This window comes from Lepus europaeus, chromosome 5 (genome assembly GCF_033115175.1).
Source record: "Lepus europaeus isolate LE1 chromosome 5, mLepTim1.pri, whole genome shotgun sequence".
NCBI lineage: Eukaryota > Metazoa > Chordata > Mammalia > Lagomorpha > Leporidae > Lepus > Lepus europaeus.
Window position 1 is genome coordinate 5885207 of NC_084831.1, and position 24529 is coordinate 5909735.

The following is a 24529-nucleotide window of genomic DNA, read 5'->3' on the forward strand; positions in this document are numbered from 1 at the left end:
CGGAACCTCTTAGACTCAGAGCCGGGCAGGGCAGGGTGCCCGGCCTGGGTCCTTGGGCCCGCAGTCAGTCCCAGCTCCAAGCCCCTGGCAGGAACATCCGGGGCACCTACCTGGGAGCTCCCTCTCAGCTCTAGGCTCCGTAGGGAGTGTGCTGCTGGCAATGAAATTGTATCCTCCTCAATTTAAGTTACAACTTCAGAGTGTTCTGTCTGAAAGGCAGAGTGACAGAGGGAGAGGGAGAGACAGAGGTCTTCCACCTGCTGGTTCACTCCCCAAATGGCCTCAATGATTGGGTCGAGGCCAGGCTGAAGCTAAGAGCCTGGAATTCCATCTGGGTCTCCTGTGTGGGTGCAGGGGCCAAGCACTTGGGCCATCTTCTGCTGATTTCCTAGGAACATTAGCAGGGAGCTGGATCTGAAGTGGAGTAGCTGGGACTTGGACTGGCACTTGTATGGGATGCCAGTGTCGCAGGTGTGGCATAACCTGCTGCACCATGATGCTGGCCCCAAGTTTTGACTTTTTGAAAAATTTTTTTCTTTTTGTATATTTTTTAAAGACTTATGTATTTGGAAGTCAGAGTTACAGAGAGAGAGAGAGAGAGACATCCATCCACTGGTTCACTCCCCAAATGGCTGCCATGGTTAGAGCTGAGCCAGACGGAAGCCAGGAACCAGGAGCTTTGTCTGGGTCTCCTACGTGGGTGCAGGGGCCCAAGCACTTGGGGCATCTCCTGCTGCTTTCCCAGGTGCATTAGGAGGGAGCTGGGTTGGAAGTGGAGCAGCGGGGACTTGAGCCAGTGCCCACATTGGATGCTGGCATTTCAGGTGGTGGCTTTACCCGCTATGCCACAGCACCGGCCCCTCGAGTTTTGTCTGAACTCCTGGATGACACGCAGGTGTGAGCTCCCTGCTTCCCGAGTCCCGTGTGCCCTGCCCTGCTGCAGTGGGCTGATGCTGGAAGCCCGCCCCTGACTGGGGTGGGGTGCGGGCATCTCCTTTCCTTGGGGGGCGGGACAGAGGGCAGCAGCATTTCATGGAGGCCTCTAACTCCATCTTCTACTGCCCAGAGAGGGAGCGGAGGCCCAGCCAGGTGAAGTGACTCGTGTGTGTCACCTCTGCTGTCGGGGCTCCCATCCTGTTGACCTGGACTCAGCTGGGCTTCCAGGGGCCTTCAGGGCAGCAGGAGAGTCACCTGCCAGTCTCCCTGGGGCAGGGCAGGGTAGGAGAAGGGGGGAGCTCTGAGTAAGGACCAGGGCTTGTCTGTGGGGCCAGGAGCAGCAGGACTCATCCCCACCCCCAGCAGTGATGTCATGCCACTCTGCATTAATTAACTTAGTTAATATTTGAATAGCATGTTTGTCATATGCATCATCTCAGCTCATCTTCACAGCGCCACCCCTGCGTCTACGTCTCTAGGGTTGCTGCGGGTGGCCCTGGTGCCGTTAGTTCTGGACCCAAACTGGTTAGGGGTTGAGCCAAGGTCTTCTGTAGACCAAGGAAGCCTGCGTGACGGAGGGCCCGGCCTCTGCGGCTTGGCCAGCCCCCTCTCAGCCTGCACACAGGACAGCCTGGCGGACTGATAGAGGCCGAGGGTCTGAACCGCCGGGCACCTGCTAACCGCTGGGTCAGTGCACAGAGTGTCGCTGGACTCGGGAGTTAGCGGCCATTCCTGGCAGGGCCATAGGCAGGTGAAGCCATTCCAGGCTGTGTTGAAAGGCCCAGGTTTGAGCTCCTCTGGCCCTGCCGAGTCAGCATTGCCTTGTCCCTGGTGAAGGGCGGGGTGCCCGGGCGACTGTGCTTAGATTGTGATGCCCTGCCCTGGTGCTCTGGACCCCATCGCCCGGTCTCCCAGGGGCTCGCTCTTTGGAGTGTGCTCGTGGAACTGGCTGTGGCCCCTGGACCTTCTGCGTAGGTGCAGAGTGAAGTCGAGCGAAAACTCCGTTGTATGCCCCGGGCCGCCCACGCCGTCAGGGCACCGTTGTTCCCGGAGCTGACCACAGGGTGTCGCTGCCGTGTCCCCGTGTGTGGCAGGAAAGGAGTGAGGGGCTATGCACGAGAGGTACGGTGGCCCACCCAGGAACTGGGGACTTCAGGTTCCAGTTTGAGTACCAGGAGGGCTGGGGGAGAGTTGAGTCTGCTTGCAGCTGGGGTGGGGCGGAGGCTTGGCCCTGGGGCGCCCCAACCTGCCTGGCCGGGGCTGCAAGGTTCCCAGGCCCCTCCCCTTGTACCAGGCGTCCAGGGCCCTGGCTGGCCGATCCCATCCAGAGCGCTGAGCCGCAGCCTGCCAGCTGGCAGAGCCTCCTCCTCCAGGCTGTTCTGTGGGCTTCAGATTTCTCCCTGCCTCCCTCTCTCCCGCACTGACCTTGCGGCTTTCGCTTCCCTCCGGGCAGGGGCAGCTGCCAGTTGAGAAAGCAGTGTTTGCAGGGCCGAGGGCAGGCATTGGGGAGCACAGGAGGGTGGAAGGTTCCGGTGCTGGGTGACTGGGGTGCGTGTGAGTATGGGGGGTGCGTGCGAGTGCTCCCTCGGTCCCCCAGTTAAAGCTCCAGCCACGGAGATCTCAGGTGTCCGTGGACATTGCCCCAAACACTGCTGTTGGGCCCGCGTGCAATTTGGCAAAGGGAGAGGTGTGAGGAGGGGGCTGATGGCAGAGGCAAGGGGCAGATTTGGTCGCCCCTGGGGGATGGTGGGAGGGGAAGCTGGCTGGTCCCACAGGGCCCTAAGTTCGGTTGTCCCTTCAACCCCCACCCCATCTGTTTTTAGCTGGCATGTGTGTATGCTGACCCCGCCAGCTTAGCTCCCCTGCACCCCTGCGGCCCCAGGCTGGGCCCCGCTGCTGCAGACCTTGCCGCTGGCCAGGATCCCTTCCCTCCAAGTTTGGGCCTCCGTGGGAAACTGGAGGCCTGAACAGCCATGGGAGAAGAATTTAGCACTGTGATCCCCCAACCCCAGTCAGGGCAGAAGGCTGGAAAAATGATATCCTGGTGTGCCTGTGACCCACCCCAGGCCTCCTGCCGCTCCAACACACCGTCTGCTTCCGATTAAGCTGAAAACCAGCCTCGATGGGCAGCATACCTTGGGGGAGGTCATGGCAGGCATCGGTGTGTGGTCCGCCCGGGAGCCACGGAGCCCGAGGTCAGTCCTAGGCACCCCCACCCCCCTCTTGCTGCGGGACCTTCCTCTCCCGGGGCCTCAACTTTTCCATCTGTAGTAGGGCGGCGGGTTCCTTCAGGATTCTTGTCTGTATTCAGTGTGGTCTGATGCCCAAGAGGACTTATTGCAGCACTCGGCACGTGCCGGCGTTAAGTGCTTTGCTGCTGGGGAATCAGAGCTACCACACACGGGGCTTCCTGGGCGTGGGGTACAGTTATAAACACGAACCCCTTTTTATCATCATTGCACCCTCTGATGTCAGTGCCATCACCCCCATATCAGATAGGGAAGCCGAGGAAGAACAAGGTTGAATAACTCCAGTTATCCAAGGGTGGGGCTGGGGTTGGGACCTCAGGTGCAGAGCTGAGGTTTGTAGTCACCACGCAGTTATCGGTCACTTTGTGCTCAGCACCTGGCAGATATGGGGGAGGCAGAGTGAGAGGGGAGAGCGGGTGGTTGCAGCCCCCTGTGGTTCTGGCCAGCGTTCCTGGGCCCTGCTGATCTGGGCTTGTGTACTCACAGGTGAGACCGGCCTTCATGGTAGTGGGCAGCTCCAGTCCCAGCCCAGGGCCTCCCTGTGGCTTGTGCCACCAGCGGGTGGTCTGAGGCTTCCCCAGGCACAGCAGGGCAGGCTGCTTGCCCACCTGCATCCCTGCCCAGCAGGGAGGGGAGCTACTGCAGCATTGTCCTGAGACGCGTCTGACCATTTCTTGCCAGGCACAAAGTGTTGGGTGCACTGGGCCCGTTTCCCCAGGACAACCTCTCAACCATGTCTGCGCCTTCCTCACTCCTTGTCTGCCTCTCCCGTGTACCTAGGTGCCCAGGCGTTTGGGCAATGCTCACCGTGACGATGTGTGTGGCCTTTCTGGGCTGCCTGCAGGCCCAGGAGCTCCAGGGCCACGTCTCCGTGATCCTGCTGGGAGCCACCGGGGACCTGGCCAAGAAGTACCTGTGGCAGGGGCTGTTCCAGCTGTTCCTGGATGAAGCAGGAAAGGGCCACAGTTTCAGCTTCCATGGAGCTGCTCTGACGGCCCCCAAGCAGGGCCAGGAGCTCATGGCCAAGGCCCTGGAATCCCTGTCCTGTCCCAAGGACATGGCACCCAGCCGCTGTGCAGAACTCCGGGCCCAGTTCCTGCGGCTGAGCCGGTACCACCAGCTGAAGACGGCAGAGGACTATCAGGCCCTGGGCAGGGACATCGAGGTGCAGGTGCAGCAGGAGGGCCTCCGGGAGGCTGGCAGGATGTTCTACTTCTCCGTGCCACCCTTTGCCTACGCAGACATCGCCCGCAACATCAACAGCAGCTGTCGGCCGGGCCCAGGTGCCTGGCTGCGCGTTGTCCTGGAGAAACCCTTTGGCCATGACCACCTGTCAGCCCAGCAGTTGGCCACTGAACTTGGGAGCTTTTTCCAAGAGGAGGAGATGTACCGGGTGGACCATTACCTGGGCAAGCAGGTGAGCCTGAGCTCGGACCACCCCACTCATTGGGGAACTGAGCCCCCTGTCTCCCTGCAGGGGAACAGGAGGGGAGGGGGCCGTGGAGTGGTGAGCAGTAGGCAGAGCTGCTGGGCCTCGTCCGTGTGTCCAGCCTCGTCTGTCCTCTTTGTGTCTCAGTCCCCTTTGCCTCCCCCCGGGCTCTGGCTCTGATTTCTCTGTAGTGCCCAGCACCCACGGCAGAGGTGGCCCAGGGGCTGTGATGTCTGGGCCTGGCTCCCCATTGGGGGTGTATGGGACGTAGAATCTGCCTTCTTGTCCTGCCTCTATCTGCTTTTTTAGGAACTCTTTCCTTGCTGAGTTCTGTTTGGAGCCAGACGCCTGGGGACAAGATCTACACACCGAATAGGGAGCCCCACGCCGGCATCTCAGCCAGGCCCTGGGGCAGGAGCTAGGGCTGACCTCCTGGGGTCAGCGGGCCACACTGCCCGGGCCTCAGACGCTGTGAGGTGCCTTGGTGCTGGTTGTTACTGTGGCCTGTAACACCGGCCATGGGTTACCACCAGCTGTGGGTTGGGCTTGGGTGACTCTGGGGTCAGACGTCACTCTCCTTCCAAGCCCCAATAGTAGCCCCCAGTACTCAGGACAGTCCTTGCTGGGCGTGAGAGGGACTCTCACTTGTTGATGGCAAAATGAGAACAATGCCAATCCTGTTTAATTAGAAGCTTTCCTTCATACAATTCTGGATTTTGTTGTTGTTTTAATATTTATTTAAAAGACAGAGTTACAAAGAGAGAGAGAGAGAGAGAGAGATCTTCCATCCTCTGGTTCACTCCCCAAATGGCTGCAATAGCCAGGGCTGGGCCAGGCTGAAGCCAGGAGCCAGGAGCCCCCTCCAGGTCTTCCACATGGGCTGCAGGGGCTCAAGTACTTGGGCCAACTTCCACTGCTTTCCCAGGCTCATCAGTAGGGAGCTGGATTGGAAGTGGAACAGCTGGGACTTGAATTGGCAGTCATATAGATGGGATGCTGACGTCGCAGGCTGCAGCTTAACCTGCTGCACCACTACGCCAGCCCCAGTTCTGGTGTTAAAATACCGTGTTATTGGGGCCGGTACTGTGGTATAGTGGGTTAAGCCTACAGTGCTGGCATCCCATATTGGCGCCGGTTCAAGACCTGGCTACTCTTCTTCTGATCCAGCTCTTTGCTATGGCCTGGGAAAGCAGCAGAAGATGTCCCAAATCCTTGGGCCCCTGCACCCATGTGGGAGACCCGGAAGAAGCTTCTGGCTCCTGGCTTCAGATCAGCACAGCTCTGACTATTACAGCCAATTGGGGAGTGAGCTAGTGGATGGTAGACCTCTCTCTCTCTGCTTCTCCTTCTCTCTCTGTGTAACTCTGACTTTCAAATAAATAAATAAATATTTTTAAAAAATACCATGTTATTGAAAGTTGAAAGTAGAAGAAGGATAATTTTAGATTTCTTTCTTAGCAAAATACAAAGCTGGTAACCCTGTGGGAGTCACTTAGAAGTTTCTGGAGTCTCTCTGGGCTATTGAAACTGAAGTCCAGAGAGGGCATTGTGTTCACCACTCCGGGAGCTCCCTTGGGAGCGAGCGGGCACGGAGGGGGCCACAGCTCTGGCTCCTGCCTTACCACGCCTCCTCCCTGACAGGCTGTGGCTCAGATCCTGCCCTTCCGGGACCAGAACCGCCGGGCCTTGGACAGCCTCTGGAACCGGCACCACGTGGAGCGGGTGGAGATCATCATGAAAGAGACAGTGGACGCGGAAGGTGCGTGCATGGTCCCAGCTCCGGGTCCGCTCTGTGGCCGGGCGGTGGCCCCGTGGGGCTGGAGTCTCCACTGGGCCTCAGCACCCCAGCCGTGTTGCTCAGAGGGGAGTTCCCTGCTGGGGTCTGGACCAGGCTAACCTGGGGGGCCACGGCCACCCATGTGGTCCAGTGAAACAAAGGTGGTGCAGAGCTTCAGTGTTGGGCCCACCGCTGCTGACCCCCTGTGGGGTGAGCGAGCCCTGTGCGTGCCGACTGCGACGTCCACCCTGCCTTGAGCACCAGCTGTATACACTTTCACACGGGTTCTTCCCAGCGATGACACAAGCCAGCCCTCACTGCGTGCTTGGCCCCCAGCAGCCACACAGGGCGAGGCTGTCCTTTGCTGCCCCATGAGGCTTGGGGATGTGCCCTCCGTCACCTGGCAGGAAGTGATGGGGCCTGGGCCTGGCGTTCGCGTCCAGCTCAGCCCCGAGACTGCCGTCTGCAGTTGCAGGGGGCATCCCGGAAGCCACCGCCCCTACCCCGGTCCTGCGGTGTGCAGCTGGCCACAGGGCAGAGTCCCTGTTCTTTTCCCCCTGGTTCCCCTCCGGCTTTCTCTCTGCCCCTCGCAATGCCTGCTGGCAGCTCTGGGCGGAGCTGCAGGGCTGCAGGGAGGTGAGGCCCAGCCTCTGCCCCCAACCCTATACCGCACAGATCTGTGGCAGGGTGGGGTGGGAGTGAGACCAGCGCCCTGTGATGCTGGGTTAGATTCCAGAATAGGGGTGCAGCTGGTGGTGCTGGGGAGGCCGGGAGGCCGGAAGGCCAGGCCTTGACATCGCCACACCCCAAGGAAGCATTAGACCTCTCCCCTCTGCCACCCACGCCAGCAAGGGGACCCACCCCTGCAGCAAGCTTCATGGGCCTCGGGACCCTCCCCCAGCCCCTCCCCTAGTCCCTTCCTAGGGGGACCATGGGTGTTCTGTGCCTGCGTCTGAGCAAGTGCTGGCCCTGTCCTGGCTTCCCTGCAGAGATGAGCTGCTGACCTGGTGCTGAGAGCAGAGAGCAGACAGGAGGTGCCTCCTCCTGGCAGGGCTGGGAGACACCTTTCTCCTCCTCCGTCTTCCTGGCAGCTCCTTCCTGTGCCCACCTGGGCTGGGGAAGAGCTGTGATGTTGGGGTTTGCAGCTGGGCTGGGCTCCCTCCTGCCTGCCTTCTTGGTACTGCATGTCGTTTGTGGGTTCCTCGCGGGGTCCCCGAGCAGCCAGGGGCTAGGCAGCCTGCAGGCCTGATTACCCTAGCAAAGGCCCCTTCGGATTTTGGAGAAAGGAAAACAAGACAAGGCGGAAGCAGTTTGGGCAGGTCAGTGTTGCTAGGGCAAGTTCAAGTCTGAGGCTGGGAGGAGCTTGGATTTGAACCACAACAGGACGGCCTGTGCTGGCTGGCCTCGGGGTCCCAGGGGCACAGGCCCTGGGGCTCTGTCTTCAGGCTGCTCCGCGAAACCAGAGAATGGCCAGCTTTGCCTGCACCGTGTGGTTCCCCGAGTGAAGTGTCTCCCACTTGGCTGGGTGTGGCGCCTTCAGCCCAGAGTGGGACAGGTGATCCTACCCAGTGGGGCTTGCAGTCAGCAAGGGTGTGACCAGGCAGCACTGGCTCAGCTCTTGTCCCTGCAGAGGTGGCCAGCATGCCTGCAGCTGTCCTGGGCTTTGTGTCTCCTGCTCGGCCTCTTTATCTGCGAGCTGCATGCAGGCCCAGCACAGCCAGAAACGGCTGGAGGACCACCAGCTGCTGGACCACGCCCACAGGGCGCGTGAATGACACCGTGAGCTCCCCTCCGCCCCCGGCCCCGTGCATGGGTGTGCTGGAAGGACGGCTCTGTCTGCATCCCACGCAAGCCACCTGGTGCGGCTCTGGGGGCTGAGCACGCGGCTCTGGGGGCTGAGCATGGCTCACACAGCCCCCGCTGGGCTCACTTTGGAGCCGGTCCCTCAGTGGCCCCTTGCGGACCCCAGCTCAGTATGAGGAGAGGGGTCAGGAGCTGTGGCCTGCAGCCCCTGCCTCCCGCCATGTCCAGGAGGCCTGTGCCCAGCCCCTGGGTGGGGAGGAGTGGGAAGCAGTGAGGAGGCAAGATGACCCTTCTGCCGGAGTTTGGTGGACCTGGGAGGCAGGAGCTGCTGCGGTGGCCTCGGTGGGGGCCAAATGTTTCCAAGGCAGGGTCCTGCGCCTCGCTGTTGCATGTTGGGCCGGAAGAGGAAGCACAGGCCATCCTCCTACCATTGGCCCCAGCCGTAGCTTCACCTGGCCCATCAGGAGCCGCCCAGGGGTAAGGGGCTGGCCCTCGAGGCAGCCTGGCCTTCACTCTGCATGCTGGGAGCTTTCTTGGTCCAGAGCTGCTGCAGGCTCTGGGAGGGAGGCTTCTGAGCTGAGGGTCACCACCCCCACCCCACCCCAACATCCATTCCCCAGCGAATGGGGTTTTTAGCTGCAGCTTCTGGCCCAGCAGCGTTTGCCGCAGTCGGGGCTGTGCACTGGCGCGAGGGGCAGAGAGGAGTAAAGGAAGTCTCTAACCCTCAGCCAGTCCCAGAGCCCAGCTCCCTCCCAGCCTGACCTGGGCTGCTCCTCCCCGGAGGCCTGGCCCCTGAGAAACCCCGATGCCCTTGGTCCCCGGCCAGGGTCCCCTGTGCAGCAGCAGGGCCATGGAAGGATTGACCTTGGCCTGATCATGCTGCGACTGTGTGGTGGTGACCGCTGGCTGGCCCTCATCACAGCCTTGGGAGAGGCTCGCTGTCGGTCTGCCTGGCCGTCTGGGTACCCGGCTGTCTGCTCGGGTCTCCTCTTCTTCCAGGAGGGCAGGGATCTCAGCCCGGCTAACTGGCTCAGCAGAACCCAGGCTTCTCACCTCTGTGCTCTGTGGCCTCTGCGTCTGGCGGGCCTGTAGCAGGTGGCCTTTGGCTGTGATGTGTTCAGGGGCCGCTGCCCCATGTCCCCCTGACAGAAGGCTGCTTTTGGCAGAGAAGGAGGGGGCTTCTGAGGCTGTCCCAGCTGTGGGGGTCTGGCTGGTGACAGTGGAAAGAGGAGTGTGCTGCAGTTCCCCTCTTTGAGCTGGGGTGACGGCTCAGGGCCTCTCACGGAGGAGAGATGGCAGCCAGGGCCTCTCCGGTGCGTGGCCACTGTCCCACCTTCCGGCCGGTGCACCAGCGGGGCTGCAGCGTGCTCTGCGGGCCCAGTTCCCCTGGCCGGCCCATCTGCGGCGCCGGCTGCCAGGAGAGCTCAGGGCAGAGAGGGTGCTGGCCGGCCGGCAGGCCCGCTGTCTCCTTGGCCCTCACCTCTCTTTATTTTTAGTGATCCAAGGAGGGATTGGGCAGGACTGTAGCTGGCTTCCAGTTGTCTTCCTTTTCTCTTAGTAAAAAAAAAAAAAGTGCCTAAAGCAGGGGCGGGAGGGGGTCTCTGGGTGTGGGGGGGGTCTCTGCTCCCACCTCTGACTCTGAGGTCCTCTGCACAGCCCCTGCGCGATGCTGGCAGCCCTGGTACCTCTCTCTGGGGGCGGTTTGAAGGTCTGAATCAGATAATGTACACGGAGGCACTTAACAAATGGATATCTTGTTCTCCTTCCAAGTTCGCAAGGAGAGGAAGCTGTGTGTTCCCGCAGTGCCGCCAGGCTCCGCGGCTTCTCTTGGGTTCTTATGGAAAGACCAGGGCTAGGTTTGTGAAAGCCTTGCACAGCCAGTCTTCCCTGACTCTGCCCTCTCCCCCTGCCTCCGTCGCTCTTTCACACTGAGATCTCCATATGCTGACAGAGTGCGTGCGACATAGCTCCACGTTTCTGTCTGTGTTCAGCTCTGTTTATACTACAGACCAAGTGGTGTGCAGTCTCTTATTGGGTGTTTGGGTTGTTTCCTGTTTTTGGTATTCTGAATAGCACCTTGTGAGTTTTGTAAGAAATTGAAATAGATTTCACATACCATAGAATTCACTCCTTTTTAAAGACAAGATTTATTTGGGGCCAGCACTGTGGTGTAGTGGGTAAAGCCGTCATCTGCAGTGCTGGCATCCCATATGGGTGCCGGTTCCAGTCCCGGCTGCTCCTCTTCTGATCCAGCTCTCTGCTATGGCCTGGGAAAGCAGTAGAAGATGGCCCAGGTCCTTGGGCCCCTGCATCCATGTGGGTAACCCAGAAGAAGCTCCTGGCTCCTGACTTTGGATCGGTACAGCTCCAGCCATTGCAGCCATTTGGGGAGTGAACCAGTGGGTAGAAGACCTCTCTCTCTGCTTCTGCCTCTGCCTCTCTGAAACTATGCCTTTCAAATAAATTAATTTAAAAAAACCCAAGATTTATTTCTTTAAAAAGCAGAATGACAGAAAAAGAGAGAGAACAGTGGGAAAGATGTTCCTTTTAACAAAAACAAGATTTGTTTATTTGAGAAGCAGAATGGCAGAGGGAGATAGAGACAGGGAGGGGTGGAGAGGTAAAGAGAAATAAAGATCTTCCATCTGCTGGTTCACTCCCTAAATGGTAACAACAGCTAGATCTGGGCTGGGCGAAAGCCAGGAGCCTGGAATGCCAACCATGGTAGAATGCCACATGGGTATTTGGGCCATCTGCTGTCTTCCCAGGCAAATTAGCAGGGAGCTGGATTGGAAGCAGAGCAGCTGGGACTCGAAATGGTACTGATATGGGATGCCGGCATTGCCAGTAGTGGCTTAGCCCACTGGGCCACAATACTGGCACCAGAATTCACCCCTTTAAAGTACATGATTCCGTGACTTTCAGTATATAACGTGCATATATATTTCAGTATATAATGTGCAAGTGCTCTGATTCTAGAACATTTATGGGCATTAAAAACAAGTTTTCCCTGTAAGTGCATTCCCACAGTAGAATTCCTGGGCGTGGGCTAAGACATACTTTGTGGCTGTCACTCGTGCTCATCAGACTGAGTAGCAGGTCCAAGGGCCAAGCAGTGGCCTCCTCTGCTGGTATCCCGGGGCCTCTGGCCAGCTCTGGACCAACACAGCTGACAGCCAGTTCCTGGGGCTCTCTGCCCTTGTTTAATTTCCCCGTTCCTTCTGACCCTTTTACTTACGGACGGGTTTGAATCCTCAACTCTGAACCTAGGAAAGGATCCCAGTGTCGGTCGTTCTTAGGAAGAATCCGTCCACAGTAACTGACAGCAGCCAACGCAGGACTGGCCCCTGACTGGCAGTTCTCGTTCATGTGGGCTCCTCCCCCATGGCGTGGGCCGTGCACCTGCTACCTGTGCTTAGCCCCTGAGAAGACAGTGCTCTGAGAATACAAGCAGAGCCCACACACCCGCAGGTTGTGTTCAGCATGGGCAGGTGCACCCCTTGTGGCTGGAAATGAGGGAATACAGGAAGCTCTTTTTCACCCAGCAGGCGGTAAACCCTTAGAAGGCTTTCTCCCGAGAACCGAGAGAGGATAAAAATAGAAAAAGGGCCACTTAGGGATTTGCTAAATTAATGAACAGTGCTGAGCCGAGGGCTTTTAAGGACTGTGTTGTGTTCTCCCCACGAAAACGTCATCTGTTCTTAAAGCGTCAACCCTCTTCTTCATCCTGGACTCCATGGCAATCGGCCGAGGCTCAGAAACACGGCTTTGCGCGTTTGAACACCTCTGAAGTTGACGTTGCCATTCGACGGGGTGACACGGTGGTGTCGGCAGCCCATTCCTTCCTTGGCGGTTATAAAATAACGGTGCCACGGCCATCCGGGCCTTTCTCCTCCCCAGCCTTCATCGTCTGCCGCGGCCCTGGTCTCGTCCCTGCAGCTGCGTTTTGGATGGGGTCCCCGGTGTCGCGCCATCACCCCCGACCCTGTGCATTTAGAACGAAAACTGCCCTGTGCTTTGTCAGGAAGTGCGGAGCTGCTGTTCTCTGAACAATGGCAGTGGCAGCCAGGGCTCATCCGTGCTTCCTGCATGCCGGGCACTCTACTTAGAGCTGAGAGGCAGAAAGGGAGACATCTCACGTGCACTGGGTCACTCGCCAGATGACTGCGACAGCTGGGGCAAGGCTGGGCCCGGCAGAAGCCAGGAGCCAGAAGTTCAGTCTGGGGCCCCCAGCGGGTGGGCGGGCGGCAGGGAACCAGCGGAGTCCTCGCTGCTGCCTTCCAGGCCACGCCTTAGCAGAGAGCTGGAGTGAGAGGGGGGCCAGGACCTGAACCCAGGCACTCTGATTGGGATGCAAATGCCTGCCTCCTTCCCCCACCTCCAACCCCCCCCCCCTTCAGCCCTGTGACTTCAGACAGGAGAGCCAGTGTTTAAACCATGGTTCCAGGGCTGCCATTGTGGCGTAGTGGGTAAAACCGCCACCTGCAGTGCCAGCACCCCATATGGGCACAGGTTCAAGTCCCAGCTGCTCCATTTCCGATCCAGCTCTCTGCTAATGGATCTGGAAAAAGCAGTAGAGGATGGCACGAGTGCTTGGGCCCTTGCACCCATGTGGGAGACCTGGAAGAAGCTCCAGGCTCCTGGCTTCCACCTGGCCCAGCCCTGGCCACTGTGGCCACCTGGGGAGTGAACCAGCAAATGGAAGATCTGTGTGTGTGTGTGTGTGTGTGTGAGTATGAGAGACCCCCTCTATATCTGTAACTCTTTCAAGTCAATAAACAAATCTTAAAAAACCAAGACAACAGCCAGTGGCTGCAGGGGCCATGCTCTGGACCCCAACTCTGCACCACCTTCCAGATCCAGCTGGGACCAGGGAGTTGGTGTCCTCTGACTGGATAATGGCTTTGCAGTTACCCTGGCCTGTAGCAAACATTTGGGGAATGACCAGCAGATGGAAGACCTCTCTCTCGTGGACTGCAGGTGCACTGGTCTGTGGCCGGGCCTGCGTGTTCATCTGCAAGGTTTCACTTCCTGCTCCAAAACAGTTTCTTCAATTATTTTAAAGAGAGAAGGTGAGAAGCTGACTTTTTTTTAATGTTTATTTATTTTCATTTTATTAGAAAGGCAGGGGGGGGGGGCGGGCGCTGTGGCTTAGTGGGTAAAGCCGCCGCCTGCAGCGCTGGCATCCCATATGGGCGCCGGTTGGAGTCCCAGCTGCTCCACTTCCGATCCAGCTCTCTGCTGTGGCCTGAGAAAGCAGTGGACGATGGCCCAAGTCCTTGGACCCCTGTACCCGCATGGGAAACCCGGAGGAAGCTCCTGGCTCCTGGCTTCGGATCAGTCCAGCTCTGCCATTGCAGCCATGTAGGGAGTGAACCAGCGGATGGAAGACCTCTCTGTCTGCCTCTGCCTCTCTGTAGCTCTGTCTTTCAAATAAATAAATAAATAAATAAATATTTTTTCAAAAAAAGAGAGAAAGAGATCTATCTGCGGGTTCACTTGCCAAATGCAGCAACAGCGGGGGCTGGGCCGGGGCCAAAGCCAGGAGCAGGAGCTCGAGGTCCCCCGCCCCGTGGGTGGTCGGAATGCGATCACTCGATCTCCCAGGAGTCTGCGTCAGCAGGAGTCAGGGTCAGGACCAGCACTGACCCTCCCAGGGGACTAGGGCATTGTCACTGCCAGGCCAAAGGCCCTCCCCTGACCCCGCCGTGGCTCTTCGGATCCTCAGAATCACAAACCGGCCGCTTCTGCCGGCCGTCGTCACTGGAACCCCGTGTGGAGGCCTCTGTGTCTGGCTCCTGCTGCTGCTCCCCAGCTAGGATGGGTCCCGGGCAGAGGCAGCCCCCACACGTTTCTTTGAGACACGTGGCATTTTCAAAAATTGGAGTCATTTGTGCATATCAAAAATCACAAAATCAGGGGCCGGCGTTGTGGCATGGCCGGCAAAGCCACTGTCTGCATAGCCGGCATCCCATATGGGCACCTGTTTGTGTCCCGGCTGCTCCACCTCCAATCCAGCTCCCTGCTAATGGCCTGGGAAAGCAGCAGAGGATGGCCCAAGTGCATGGGCCCCTGCACCCATGCTGGAGACCTGGAAGAAGCTCCTGGTTTTGGCCATTTGGGGAGTGAACCAGCAGATGGAAGACCTCTCTCGCTCTGTCTCTCCTTCTCTCTCTGTGAAGAGTCGCATAAGTAAATAACATTACTTATCAGATAATTTATTTACTTGTCAAATAAGAAAATAACAAATAACTCTTTTTTTTTTTTTGACAGGCAGAGTGGATAGTGAGAGAGACAGAGAGAAAGGTCTTCCTTTTTGCCGTTGGTTCACCCTCCAATGGCTGCTGCGGCCGGCGCATCTCGCTGATCCGAAGCCAGGAGCCAGGTGCTTATCCTGGTCTCCCATGGGGTGCAGGGCCCAAGCACTTGGGCCATCCTCCACTGCACTCCCGGGCCACAGCAGAGAGCTGGCCTGGAAGAGGGGCAACCGGGATAGAATCCGGCGCCCCGACCGGGACTAGAACCCGGTGTGCCGGCGCCACAAGGCGGAGGATTAGCCTGTTGAGCCACGGCGCCAGCCAGAAAATAACTCTTTAAGAAATAAAATAAAAGCCACTAGATGAGACTTCATCCAAACGTTTCCACTTTCCAAAAGCACTGGGAGAATTGATCACATGAGGCATGAGCTGGCTACGACTGAGGCATTAACCGCCCCCACCCCGACAACCTCCATTCTCCCAGGGACACAAGCCCACCCCTCCCTTGCACATTTTCCCTGGCCCAGCAGGCACTGGGGGCCCTAACCTTTGACCTAGGCCCCTCTTTGCAGGGCCCGCTCAGCCCCCACCTCCCCCGTTCGTATTGGTGCTCGTGCAGGTCGGCCTCGCACCTGCCATGCAACGGAGGATGAGGAGTGGGTGGTGAGAGTCACTGGCTCTGGGCCCCACTGTCAGGTTGGAGCTTTTCGTTGCCTTCTGTCCCGGCTCGGCGACCCTGGGTAAGTTGCCTCACCTCTCTGAATCTCACTGGGGTGACCATGGGATCTCTGTTGTTAACGTGAGGCACAAGCGGACTAAAATACACACCTATTATCGCTGTCTTTTTCTTGATTGTCAGCAGCGCTGTGAGAACTCTGAAGACCAGAGCTGTATGGGCTGGGGGCTCAGCGGCTGCTTTCTCGGCGGGGGCTGCTTCTGCTGGGCTGGGCTGTCTGGCACACTGGGGTGTAGTGTCCCTGGCCGGAGCTGCGCCTTCAAGCTCTGGCTGAGGACCAAGCAGGCACCCTGCTGGCCCTGGGGGCCAGGGCCCAGTGCTGCGTGCAGGCTGCGTTTCTTGCCTCCAACACGGGTGCTGCCATGGGAGTGGGAGGGGTGTACTGGGCTGCGTTCAGGGCAGGGAGTTTCACAAGCCGTGGCCTGCCTGGGCTGGCCTGGGAGAGCATGCAGAAGCCTGAGCACAGCAGGTGCCAAGGACTCAAAGGCAGCTAAAGCAGTGTGCTGGGCCTGCAGGTCTACAGTGGGATCTGCTGCTGCTGCTGCTGCTGCTTTGTAAATATTCATTTATTTATTTGAAAGTCAGAGTTTCAGAGAGACAAAGAGAGACAGAGATCTTCCATCCATTGGTTCACTCTCCAGATGGCTGCAACAGCTGGGGCTGGGCCAGGCCAAAACCAGGAGCCAGGAGCTTCATCTGGGTCTCACACACGCGTGGCAGGGGTCCAAGCACCTGGGCCATCCTCCACTGCTTTCCCAGGCACATTAGCAGGAAGCTGTATTGAAAGAGGAGCAGCCAGGACACGACCAGGCACCCATATAGAATGCTGACATTGCAGGCTGTGGCTTTACCTGCTACACCACAATGCTGGCCTCCCAGGGATCCACTTCTCTCTGAATTAAATATTAACTAGACCCAGGTAAGAAAGAATGCTTACAGAATACACACGAGAGATGTAGAATGACCCAACAAGCACTGGTGCAGCTACCGACATGTTCATACAAGAACTTTATCATGTCTGCTGTAGTTTGCAAACATCTCCCAACTCCCGTGAGCTGGAAACACAGCCCCCAGATTTCTGCGTTGATGGGGTCTTGGGGTGGGACCTTGGGGCGGTCATTAGGACTAGATGAGGTCATAAGGCCTGGGCTCCCATGGTGACATCATGGCTTCAGAGGAACAGGAAGACAGACCTACGCTGGTGCACCTGCTCCGTCATGACGTGGGGTGCCACTTCCCACGCAAGGACGCAGCAGGAAGGCCCTCACCACGGGCTGGCCCCTTGGTGCTGGGCTTCCCAGAACCCAGGACTGTAGCAAAGCCAGCCTCTGTTCTTGACAAGTGACCCGCTCTGTGCGGTCCAGTTCCAGCAGCAGCAAGCGGACCAAGACGGTCTCCCGCCTGCCCCTCCCCAGCTCCATCCCAGTTCCTCTTCTTCAGTTCTAAATTTTGGGTGGATTATTCCCTTGCTTCTCTTTAGGCTTCTGTAAATCTCTGATTCCCAAAACAATCTACTGACTCCTTTTTTTTAAGGTTTATTTATTTTTACTTGAAAGTCACAGTTACAGAGAGAAGGAAAGGCAGAGAGAGAGAGAGAGAGAGAGAGAGAGAGAGAGAGAGATCTATCCGTCCTCTGGTTCACTCCCTAGTTGGCTGCAACGGCTGGAGCTGTGCTGATCTGAAGCCAGGAGCCAGGAATTCTTCCAGGTCTCCCACACAGGTGCAGGGTCCTAAGGACTTGGGCCATCTTCCACTGCTTTCCCAGGCCATAGCAGAGAGCTGGACTGGAAGTGGAGCAGCCGGGACTTAAAACGGCGCCCATATGGGATGCCTGCGCTGCAGGTGGTGGCTTTACCCACTACGCCACAGCGCTGTCCCCTGCTTCCTTTCAGAGAGGAGTCACGCACAGTGTCTACTTGTGGCTCCTGGTCTCCTGCTCCCTTCGTCCTGGCAATCTCTCCACAGCTGTCTCCTATTAACCAACTCTTTTCCTCTGTTTCTAATACATAAAACCCACCTGTTGAATTTCCTATTAAAATTTGAATTTGTTTTTATTTGAAAGGCATAGAGACAGAGAGGGGTCTTCTATCCCCTGGTCCACTCCTGCAAAGCCCACCGTGCTGGAGCTGGGTGAGGTTGAAGCCGGGAGCCAGGAGCTCCATCCAGGTCTCCCACGTGCGAGAGGGACCCAGCTGCTTGAGCCGTCACCACTGCCTCCCAGGGGGCACATTAGCAGGAAGCTGGAACTGGGGGCAGTGCCAGGACTGGCATCCAGGCCCTCTGATGTGAGATGCAGGCTTCCCAAGAAGCCACTTCACCACTGCCCCAGCACCTGCCCCGTGCATCGCATTTCTCGTTTCTGATTGTGTTTTCCACGTAGTGAAGTTCTGTTTATTCTCTGCCACCCGCCTGTGGCTGCAGCGTGCGTCAGGTGCTGGGGTGCAGAGGGGATCAGACTCTGATGGGACTTCCGGTACAGCAGGAGGGAGAGAGACAGGTGCGGGATCCCAGCCTGTGGGGCTGGCAGAGGACCTGGCCCCCGGGAGGGGCAGGCTCTCTGCGAAGCTGAGACCTCGGGACTGGGTCCGAGTCGGCTGGGTGATGACACCGATCCCCTGGTGCGGGAGGCGCGGGAGGCGCGGGAGGCGCCTGCACAGTGTCTTCATGTCTGTGTCGCGCGTTCTCTGTACGCTGTAGCAGACCTGAAGTTTGCAAGCTGGTGGCAGACAAACCGTATCACCTGATGTGGTGTGCTCTCGAGCCCTGGACTTTGAGTGGACTGGCAATCAGAGCCATGGGGGCGAGAGTCGCTCTTACTCCCCCAGGGCCCATGTGGAGCCTTCTGAGTGGGCCAGGCTCGTGTTGTCACCGCCGGCTCTGCGCTCGCTGGGGCTTATTTCATTTCCCCTCCCTGCAACCCCGTGTACCTGCCACCCGGCCGTTTCCACCTGGCTGTCCTGGGCTTAACGCACCCGAGTGGGACTGGAGACTTCCCTCCATCCAGCGCTTCCCGTGACTGTCTTCACCACCACTGCCACCCTGCTGCTCGGCCCTGGGCTGCAGAGCTGCCATTGGGCCCTGCTTGGTGCTCACTCCCCCTCCCCTCAGCACTTCCAGTGGATTCTGACTCCAGGGTGAGTCTTGCATTCCATGTGGCTGAGTTTCCTTGTCCTGGGCCATCGCCCCCACAGCAGGCCAGGGATCCACGCCGAATAGCAGACGGGTCATGTTGTCCCCTCACCTGGTCCTGGGTGACCCCCCAAGACCCCGGCCCCTCCTCCCTGGCTCCTGCCCTGTCCCCTCGCCTGGTCCTGGGTGACCCCCCAAGACCCCAGCCCCTCCTCCCTGGCTCCTGCCCTGCCTGCTCCAGTTCCTGCCCCGGGGCTCTCCCTGGCTTCTCCTGGGGCCGCCTCCTCGGGTCTCAGAGGCGCCTGCTACTGCCCTTGGTCATGGTCTAGTTATGATTTTATTTTTTTAAGGATTTATTTGATTTATTTATTTGAAAGGCAGAGTGGCAGAGAGAGAGGGAGAGACAGAGAGAGAAAAAGGTCTTCCATCCGCTCATTCACTCCCCAGATGGTCACAATGGCCAGGGCTGAGCCAGGCCAAAACCAGGAGCTTCATCCGGGTCTTCCACATGGGTGGCAGGGGCCCAAGTCACTGTCCCAAGAAGCAGAGCAGCCGGGACTCGAACAGGTGCTCTGACTGGGGGTGCCAGTTTTGTAGGCGGAGGGTTAACACACTGTGCTACAACGTGCACCCCTGTTCCGAATTTTACTGACTTATTTTTTTCTCCCGACACATGTCTGTCTGTCTGTCTGTCTCTCTCTCTCTCTCTCATGGTGGGGCTTCTGGTCACTCTGTTAAATGGCAGAGGCAGAATGAAGAGTCAGTAGCCCTCCCAGGATCAGATGCCAGCCCTCCAGGGAAGCTGTGGCCTCCTCCGAGCTTAGCCTCCTGCCCACTGCTGCCCAGGGAGGGCTGAGCCCGAGCGGCTCGGGGGGTTCTTGCTGTGGTGACGGAAACCTGGCTGACACAGCCCTCCTGACCTGCCTCTTAAAAAAAGATTGATTGATTGATTTGAAAGTCAGAGTTACAGAGAGGGAGGGAGGAAGGGAGAGAGAGAGAGAGAGAGAGTGAGTTTGATCTTCCACCTGCTGGTCTACTCCCCAGATGGCCACACCAGCCAGGGCTGGGCCAGGCTGAAGCCAGGAGCCAGGAGCTTCTTCTTTGTCTCCCACACAGGTGCCGGGGCCCAAGGACTTGGGCCATCTTCTGCTTTTTCCAGTCCATTAGCAGGGAGCTGGATTGGAAGTGGAGCAGCCGGGACTTGAACTGGTGCTCGGATATGGGGTGCTGGCGTGGCAGGCAGTGACTCATCGGCTCGACCTGCTGTGCCATGGCACCCACCCCTCTGGAAGGTCTCCCCACTTCTCAGCACTGCTGCGCTGGGGCCCAGGCGTCCCTCATATGAATTCTGGGGGACAGACCGCAGCAGACACCTGTTCTTAGAATCTTTCTCACCACAGGGGGCCTCCTCTTTCCCTTCTCTCGTGGTCTTTGCCCCGGGATATGTCTTCAGCAGACCCATGAGGATACCAGGACAAGGTGCCGGGTGGGGTCTTGGCGCTCCCCCCACACCCTCCTTACGACCTCCCCTCCCTCCTGCCCAGGCCGCACCAGCTTCTACGAGGAGTATGGCGTCATCCGCGACACCCTGCAAAACCACCTGACGGAGATCCTCACGCTCGTGGCCATGGAGCTGCCCGCCAACGTCAGCTGCTCGGAGGCCGTGCTGCGCCACAAGCTGCAGACCTTCCGGGCACTGCGCGGCCTGCAGAGGGGCAGCGCTGTGGTGGGCCAGTACCAGGCCTACAGCGAGCAAGTGCGCAGGGAGCTGGGGAAGCCGGGCAGCTCCCCCAGCCTGACGCCCACCTTCGCAGGTACTTCCCAAGCCCACGGGGTGGCGGGGGCCGGAGGTGGGGTTCGCACAGCTGTGCCCAGCGGCCTGGGTGACCTGCCCTGGCCTCCGGTCGTCTGCCAGCGGCAGATCACTGGTGGTACGGGCCATGCCCACGAGTTGTGCCAGCCTCAGTTCCAGCCATGCCCCTAGAATCTTCCCGAGGGGCTCAAGCCAGGCGCCTGCCCTCGGGGAACTGACATCTGCCTCCCAAGTGAAGCCACAGAGCTCTGCCCAAGCCAGCGTGTCCAGCAGGCAGCACCGTGAAGCTCCTCTGGACAGCTCAGAGTGACCGGCGCGAGAGCAGCAGCTGCTGGCGGGGCTTGGGGCGTGTGCCGGGCCCTCACCTAACCCCCACCCCACAGACCCACTGGGGAGGGGCGATATCACCCTGCTCCACGGGGGAGGAAACGGAGGGTGTGGTGAAGGTGGGAGTTGGGCTGTGGGTGTGGTCAGTCTCTGGCTCCGCCCCCCAGTCCTGCTGCTACCCCCCCCCCCCCAGCACCCCTTGGGCTCACCCGTGTCCGACTTCACCTCAGGTGCATCCGAGTGCTCCCCAAACAGGAAGTTGTGCCTGTCTCCTAGGACCCCCCGTCCTACCCCACCCCAGAGTCAGGATCCCCCCCTCCCCAACTGCCCTCCTGTGAGACTTCTGGAGTCTCCAGATGAGAGGGAGGTGGCCGTCCAAGCCACAGTGATGGCCCCAGAGGCCAGCTCTCCAGCCCTAACTAGGGAGACAAGACCGTGGGGACAGGGAGTAGGGTGGGTGGCCGTACCAGGGGAGGGTCCTGCTGACGCCCTGCTGCGGCGTCACCCGATGCTGTCCCGCTGCAGGCGTCCTCGCCCACGTCGACAACCTGCGCTGGGAGGGCGTCCCTTTCATCCTGATGTCCGGCAAGGCCCTGGACGAGAGAGTGGGCTACGTGCGAGTCCTGTTCAAGAACCGCGCGTTCTGTGCCCAGAGCGAGAAGCACTGGGCCCCGGCACAGAGCAGGTGCCTGCCCCGCCAGATCATCTTCTACATCGGACACGGCGAGTTGGGCCACCCCGCTGTGCTAGTCAGCAGGAACCTGTTCAAGCCCTTCCTGCCCACCCAGAGCTGGAGGGAAGTGGAGGACAGGCCCGGGCTCCAGCTCTTTGGCCGGCCCCTGTCCGATTTCTACGCCTTCAGCCCCGTGAAGGAGCGCGATGCCTACTCCATCCTCTTGTCGCACATCTTCCATGCCCGCAAGGAGTCCTTCGTCCCCACGGAGCACCTGCTGGCCTCCTGGGTGTTCTGGACGCCCTTGCTGGACAGCCTGGCCCGGGAGGTGCCGCGCCTCTACCCAGGGGGCGCCGACAGCGGCCGTCTGCTGGACTTCGAGTTCAGCGGTTCCCACTTGTCCTTTTCTCTGGAGCAGCCAGAGCAGCTGGTGCCGGGGCCCGGCTCCACCCCGCAGCCCAGTGACTTCCAGGTTCTCGGTGCCAAGTACCGGGAAAGCCCGCTGATCTCCGCCTGGCCCGACGAGCTCATCTCCAAGCTGGCCAGTGACATCGAGGCCGCAGCCGTGCAGGCGGTGCGGCGCGTCGGCACCTTCCACCTGGCGCTCTCGGGCGGCTCCAGCCCCATCGCCTTGTTCCAGCAGCTGGCCTCGGGCCACTACGGCTTCCCCTGGGCCCACACGCACCTGTGGCTGGTGGACGAGCGCTGTGTCCCGCTCTCAGATCCCGAGTCCAACTTCCAGGGCCTGCAGGCGCACCTGCTGCAGCACGTCAGGGTCCCCTACTACAACATCCACCCCATGCCTGTGCACCTGCACCAGAGGCTCTGTGCCGAGGAGGACCAGGGTGCCCAGACCTATGCCAGCGAGATCTCGGCCCTGGTGACCAACTGCAGCTTCGACTTGGTGCTGCTGGGCATGGGCACCGACGGGCACACGGCCTCTCTCTTTCCGCAATCACCCACTGGCCTGGACGGGGAGCAGCTGGTGGTGCTGACGGAGAGCCCCTCAAGGCCACACCAGCGCATGAGCCTCAGCCTGCCCCTCATCAACCGCGCCAAGAAGGTGGCCGTCCTGGTCATGGGCAGGACGAAGCGTGACATCACCCTGCTGGTGAGCCGCGTGGGCCACGAGCCCAAGAAGTGGCCCATCTCGGGCGTCCTGCCCACTTCCGGCCAGCTGGTTTGGTACATGGACTACGAGGCCTTTCTGGGGTGACGGACAGCGCCTCTGCCCTGGGCTCGCTCCTGTGCTTTCCTTACCTGTCCTCACCCCGCCCCCCTCGGCCCTGCCCAGCGTACCTGATGCCCAGAGTCGGGCCTGGAGCAGGGAGGACGAGGCCCCACCCTAGCCCGCCCCTTGGGTGGTCCGTGCTGCCTGGGTGTGGCGGGCGGACACAGAAACCAGGCAGAAGTTCGATCTCTGTCCTTGAACAGAGTCAGTGCCAGGCCAGAAGACCCACGTGGTCGCCCATCAACAGCCACCAGCACAAATAAGAGGGGGTGAAAGTGCCCACAAGCAGAAGGGGACCAGGGAGCTGCCGGGAGGAGGCCTGAGCTGACAGAGCGGCCCTGGGGGTGCAGTGCCCCGTGCCAGGCAGGCAGACGGGAGGCCGTCCCCACACCACAGCCTGGTCAAGCCCCGGCCTCTCTGCTCCAGTCTCTGCACCTTGAACCCGCTGCCTTCCCCTTCACTCTTCGCCTACACCCCTCACCTCCCTGGGTTCCTCCCCAGCCCCTCCTGCTTCCTGTGGGAGCCGGGGTACATCAGCCAGCATGGATGTCAGAAAGCTAGGACTGCTCCCCTTTGAGAACAGCTGTGCCTGGGCAGTGGGGTTGCGGTCCCCCAGCTTCCTCCGGCCGTGGGTGCTCCCCTCTCTGGCCGTTCTCCTCTGCCAACCCCCTGGCTGTGGGTGACCGGGCCGTGCCAGGGAGCCGGAGCCTGAGAGGGCCCCCAGGTGGGTGTTTCCTGTCTTGGCTGCCTCTTGGGTTTCAGCAGGGAAGACCCGGTGACGTTGTACTCTGATGGTGACCACTGTGACTTCAAGTGACATTGGGTACCCTGGTGGCTCTGCCCAGCAGACAGGAGCCTGCCAGGGTGGCTGCAGCCAGCCCTTCTCACACTACCTCTTGCGGCCTCCAGCCCACCACTGCCTTCGCAGGGCTCTCCCTCGTGCCAGCCCTGGCCGCACCACCATCACTTGCCCCTCCTGGCTTCTCCGGGAGCAGAGCTTGGTCCTCCTCCCTGGAGGAGCTTCGGCCAGGAATGCCCATTTCCCAAAGCCCCCGAGGCGGGCTCTAAAGTTCTTAAAAGAAAAACCAGCAACAGAAAGAGTTCCCGGGACACTTGTGTTTTTGTTTTTGTTTTTTTTTTCAACTTCCCACGTAGTGGTGCCACCCAGGTGCACATGTGAAGGGCCGAGCCTCCAGGGCCGTGCCTGCTGGTTGGGGAGGCTTTCTCCGTAGGAGGGCATCCGTCGCCATCTGACACTTCTTCAAGGCTTCCGACTTAAACACCCATCCTCATTTCCCCTGGAGGTGCGGGAGCCAGGGGCTCTCTCACTTGAGGGGCACTGTTGGTGAAGTTCTGCCTGCCCTGGCCTCCGACAACCCAGGCCACACAGGGAGCCCCAACCTGGGCAGAACAGAACGGCAGGGCCAGGGCTGGGCGCCCTCTCCCAGTCGCCTGTTCACACCTGGTGGCCACTGGTCACGGGTGAGCACAGGTGTTGAAGTTCCGCCTCTGGCCGCGTGGGGGCGCCTGAGCACCATCCCCGCCGCGGCTCACGGGCCGCGCCGTCTCCGTGCAGAGACACAGGCCGGTGCATCCTGCTGACCCTCAGAGGAAGGCCCTCACCCACGCGTGCGCCCCTTCTCTCCCTGTGTTGGGGAGGAGAGAGGCTCAGACCCGGACCCTGTGCTCCCCTGACGGTTCCGGGGGAAACCTTGCCCCTTGGATTCTGTTTTTCACTGAAAGTGGCCAGGTGGGGCCTGGAACTCAGACTGCCACAGTGGAGCGCGGGCAGGCAGTGCGGCTGCGACCCGGGTCTGGACTTGCGGGCAGTGCCCTGGGGCTGGGTGGAGCAGGCTCAGCTCCCCCCCACCCCGCCCGGGCAGTTCTCTTCAGGGAGGGGGAGACGGTGGTGAGGAAACAGAGCAGAAACCAGGAGCTTACTGAGTTTTTTTTTTTTTTTTTTTTTTTTAAGATTTATTTGAAAGGCAGAGTGACAGAGAGGGGGAGAGACGGGAAGAGAAAGAGCTTTTCCATACACTGGTTCTGTCCCCCACCCCTACCCCAAATAGCTGAAACAGCCCGGTCTGGGCCAGGGAGCCAGGAACTCCATCCGGGTCTCCCATGCGGGTGGCAGGGACCCAAGCACTCAGGCCATCATCTGTTGCCTTC

General features: G+C 59.6%; 1 protein-coding gene across 1 annotated transcript in view; it reads left to right on the forward strand.

The window, feature by feature from the left end:
* The window catches only part of H6PD (hexose-6-phosphate dehydrogenase/glucose 1-dehydrogenase), a 28344-nt gene extending 4884 nt beyond the window's left edge, over positions 1-23460 (forward strand). Inside the window, exons 2-5 of the mRNA XM_062190383.1 lie at positions 3966-4602; positions 6256-6373; positions 19861-20130; positions 20982-23460. Coding sequence (XP_062046367.1) covers positions 3966-4602; positions 6256-6373; positions 19861-20130; positions 20982-22345 — 2389 coding nt within the window. The 3' untranslated portion in view covers positions 22346-23460. The remainder of the gene's footprint in view (positions 1-3965; positions 4603-6255; positions 6374-19860; positions 20131-20981) is intronic.
* Positions 23461-24529: the final 1069 nt, after the last annotated feature.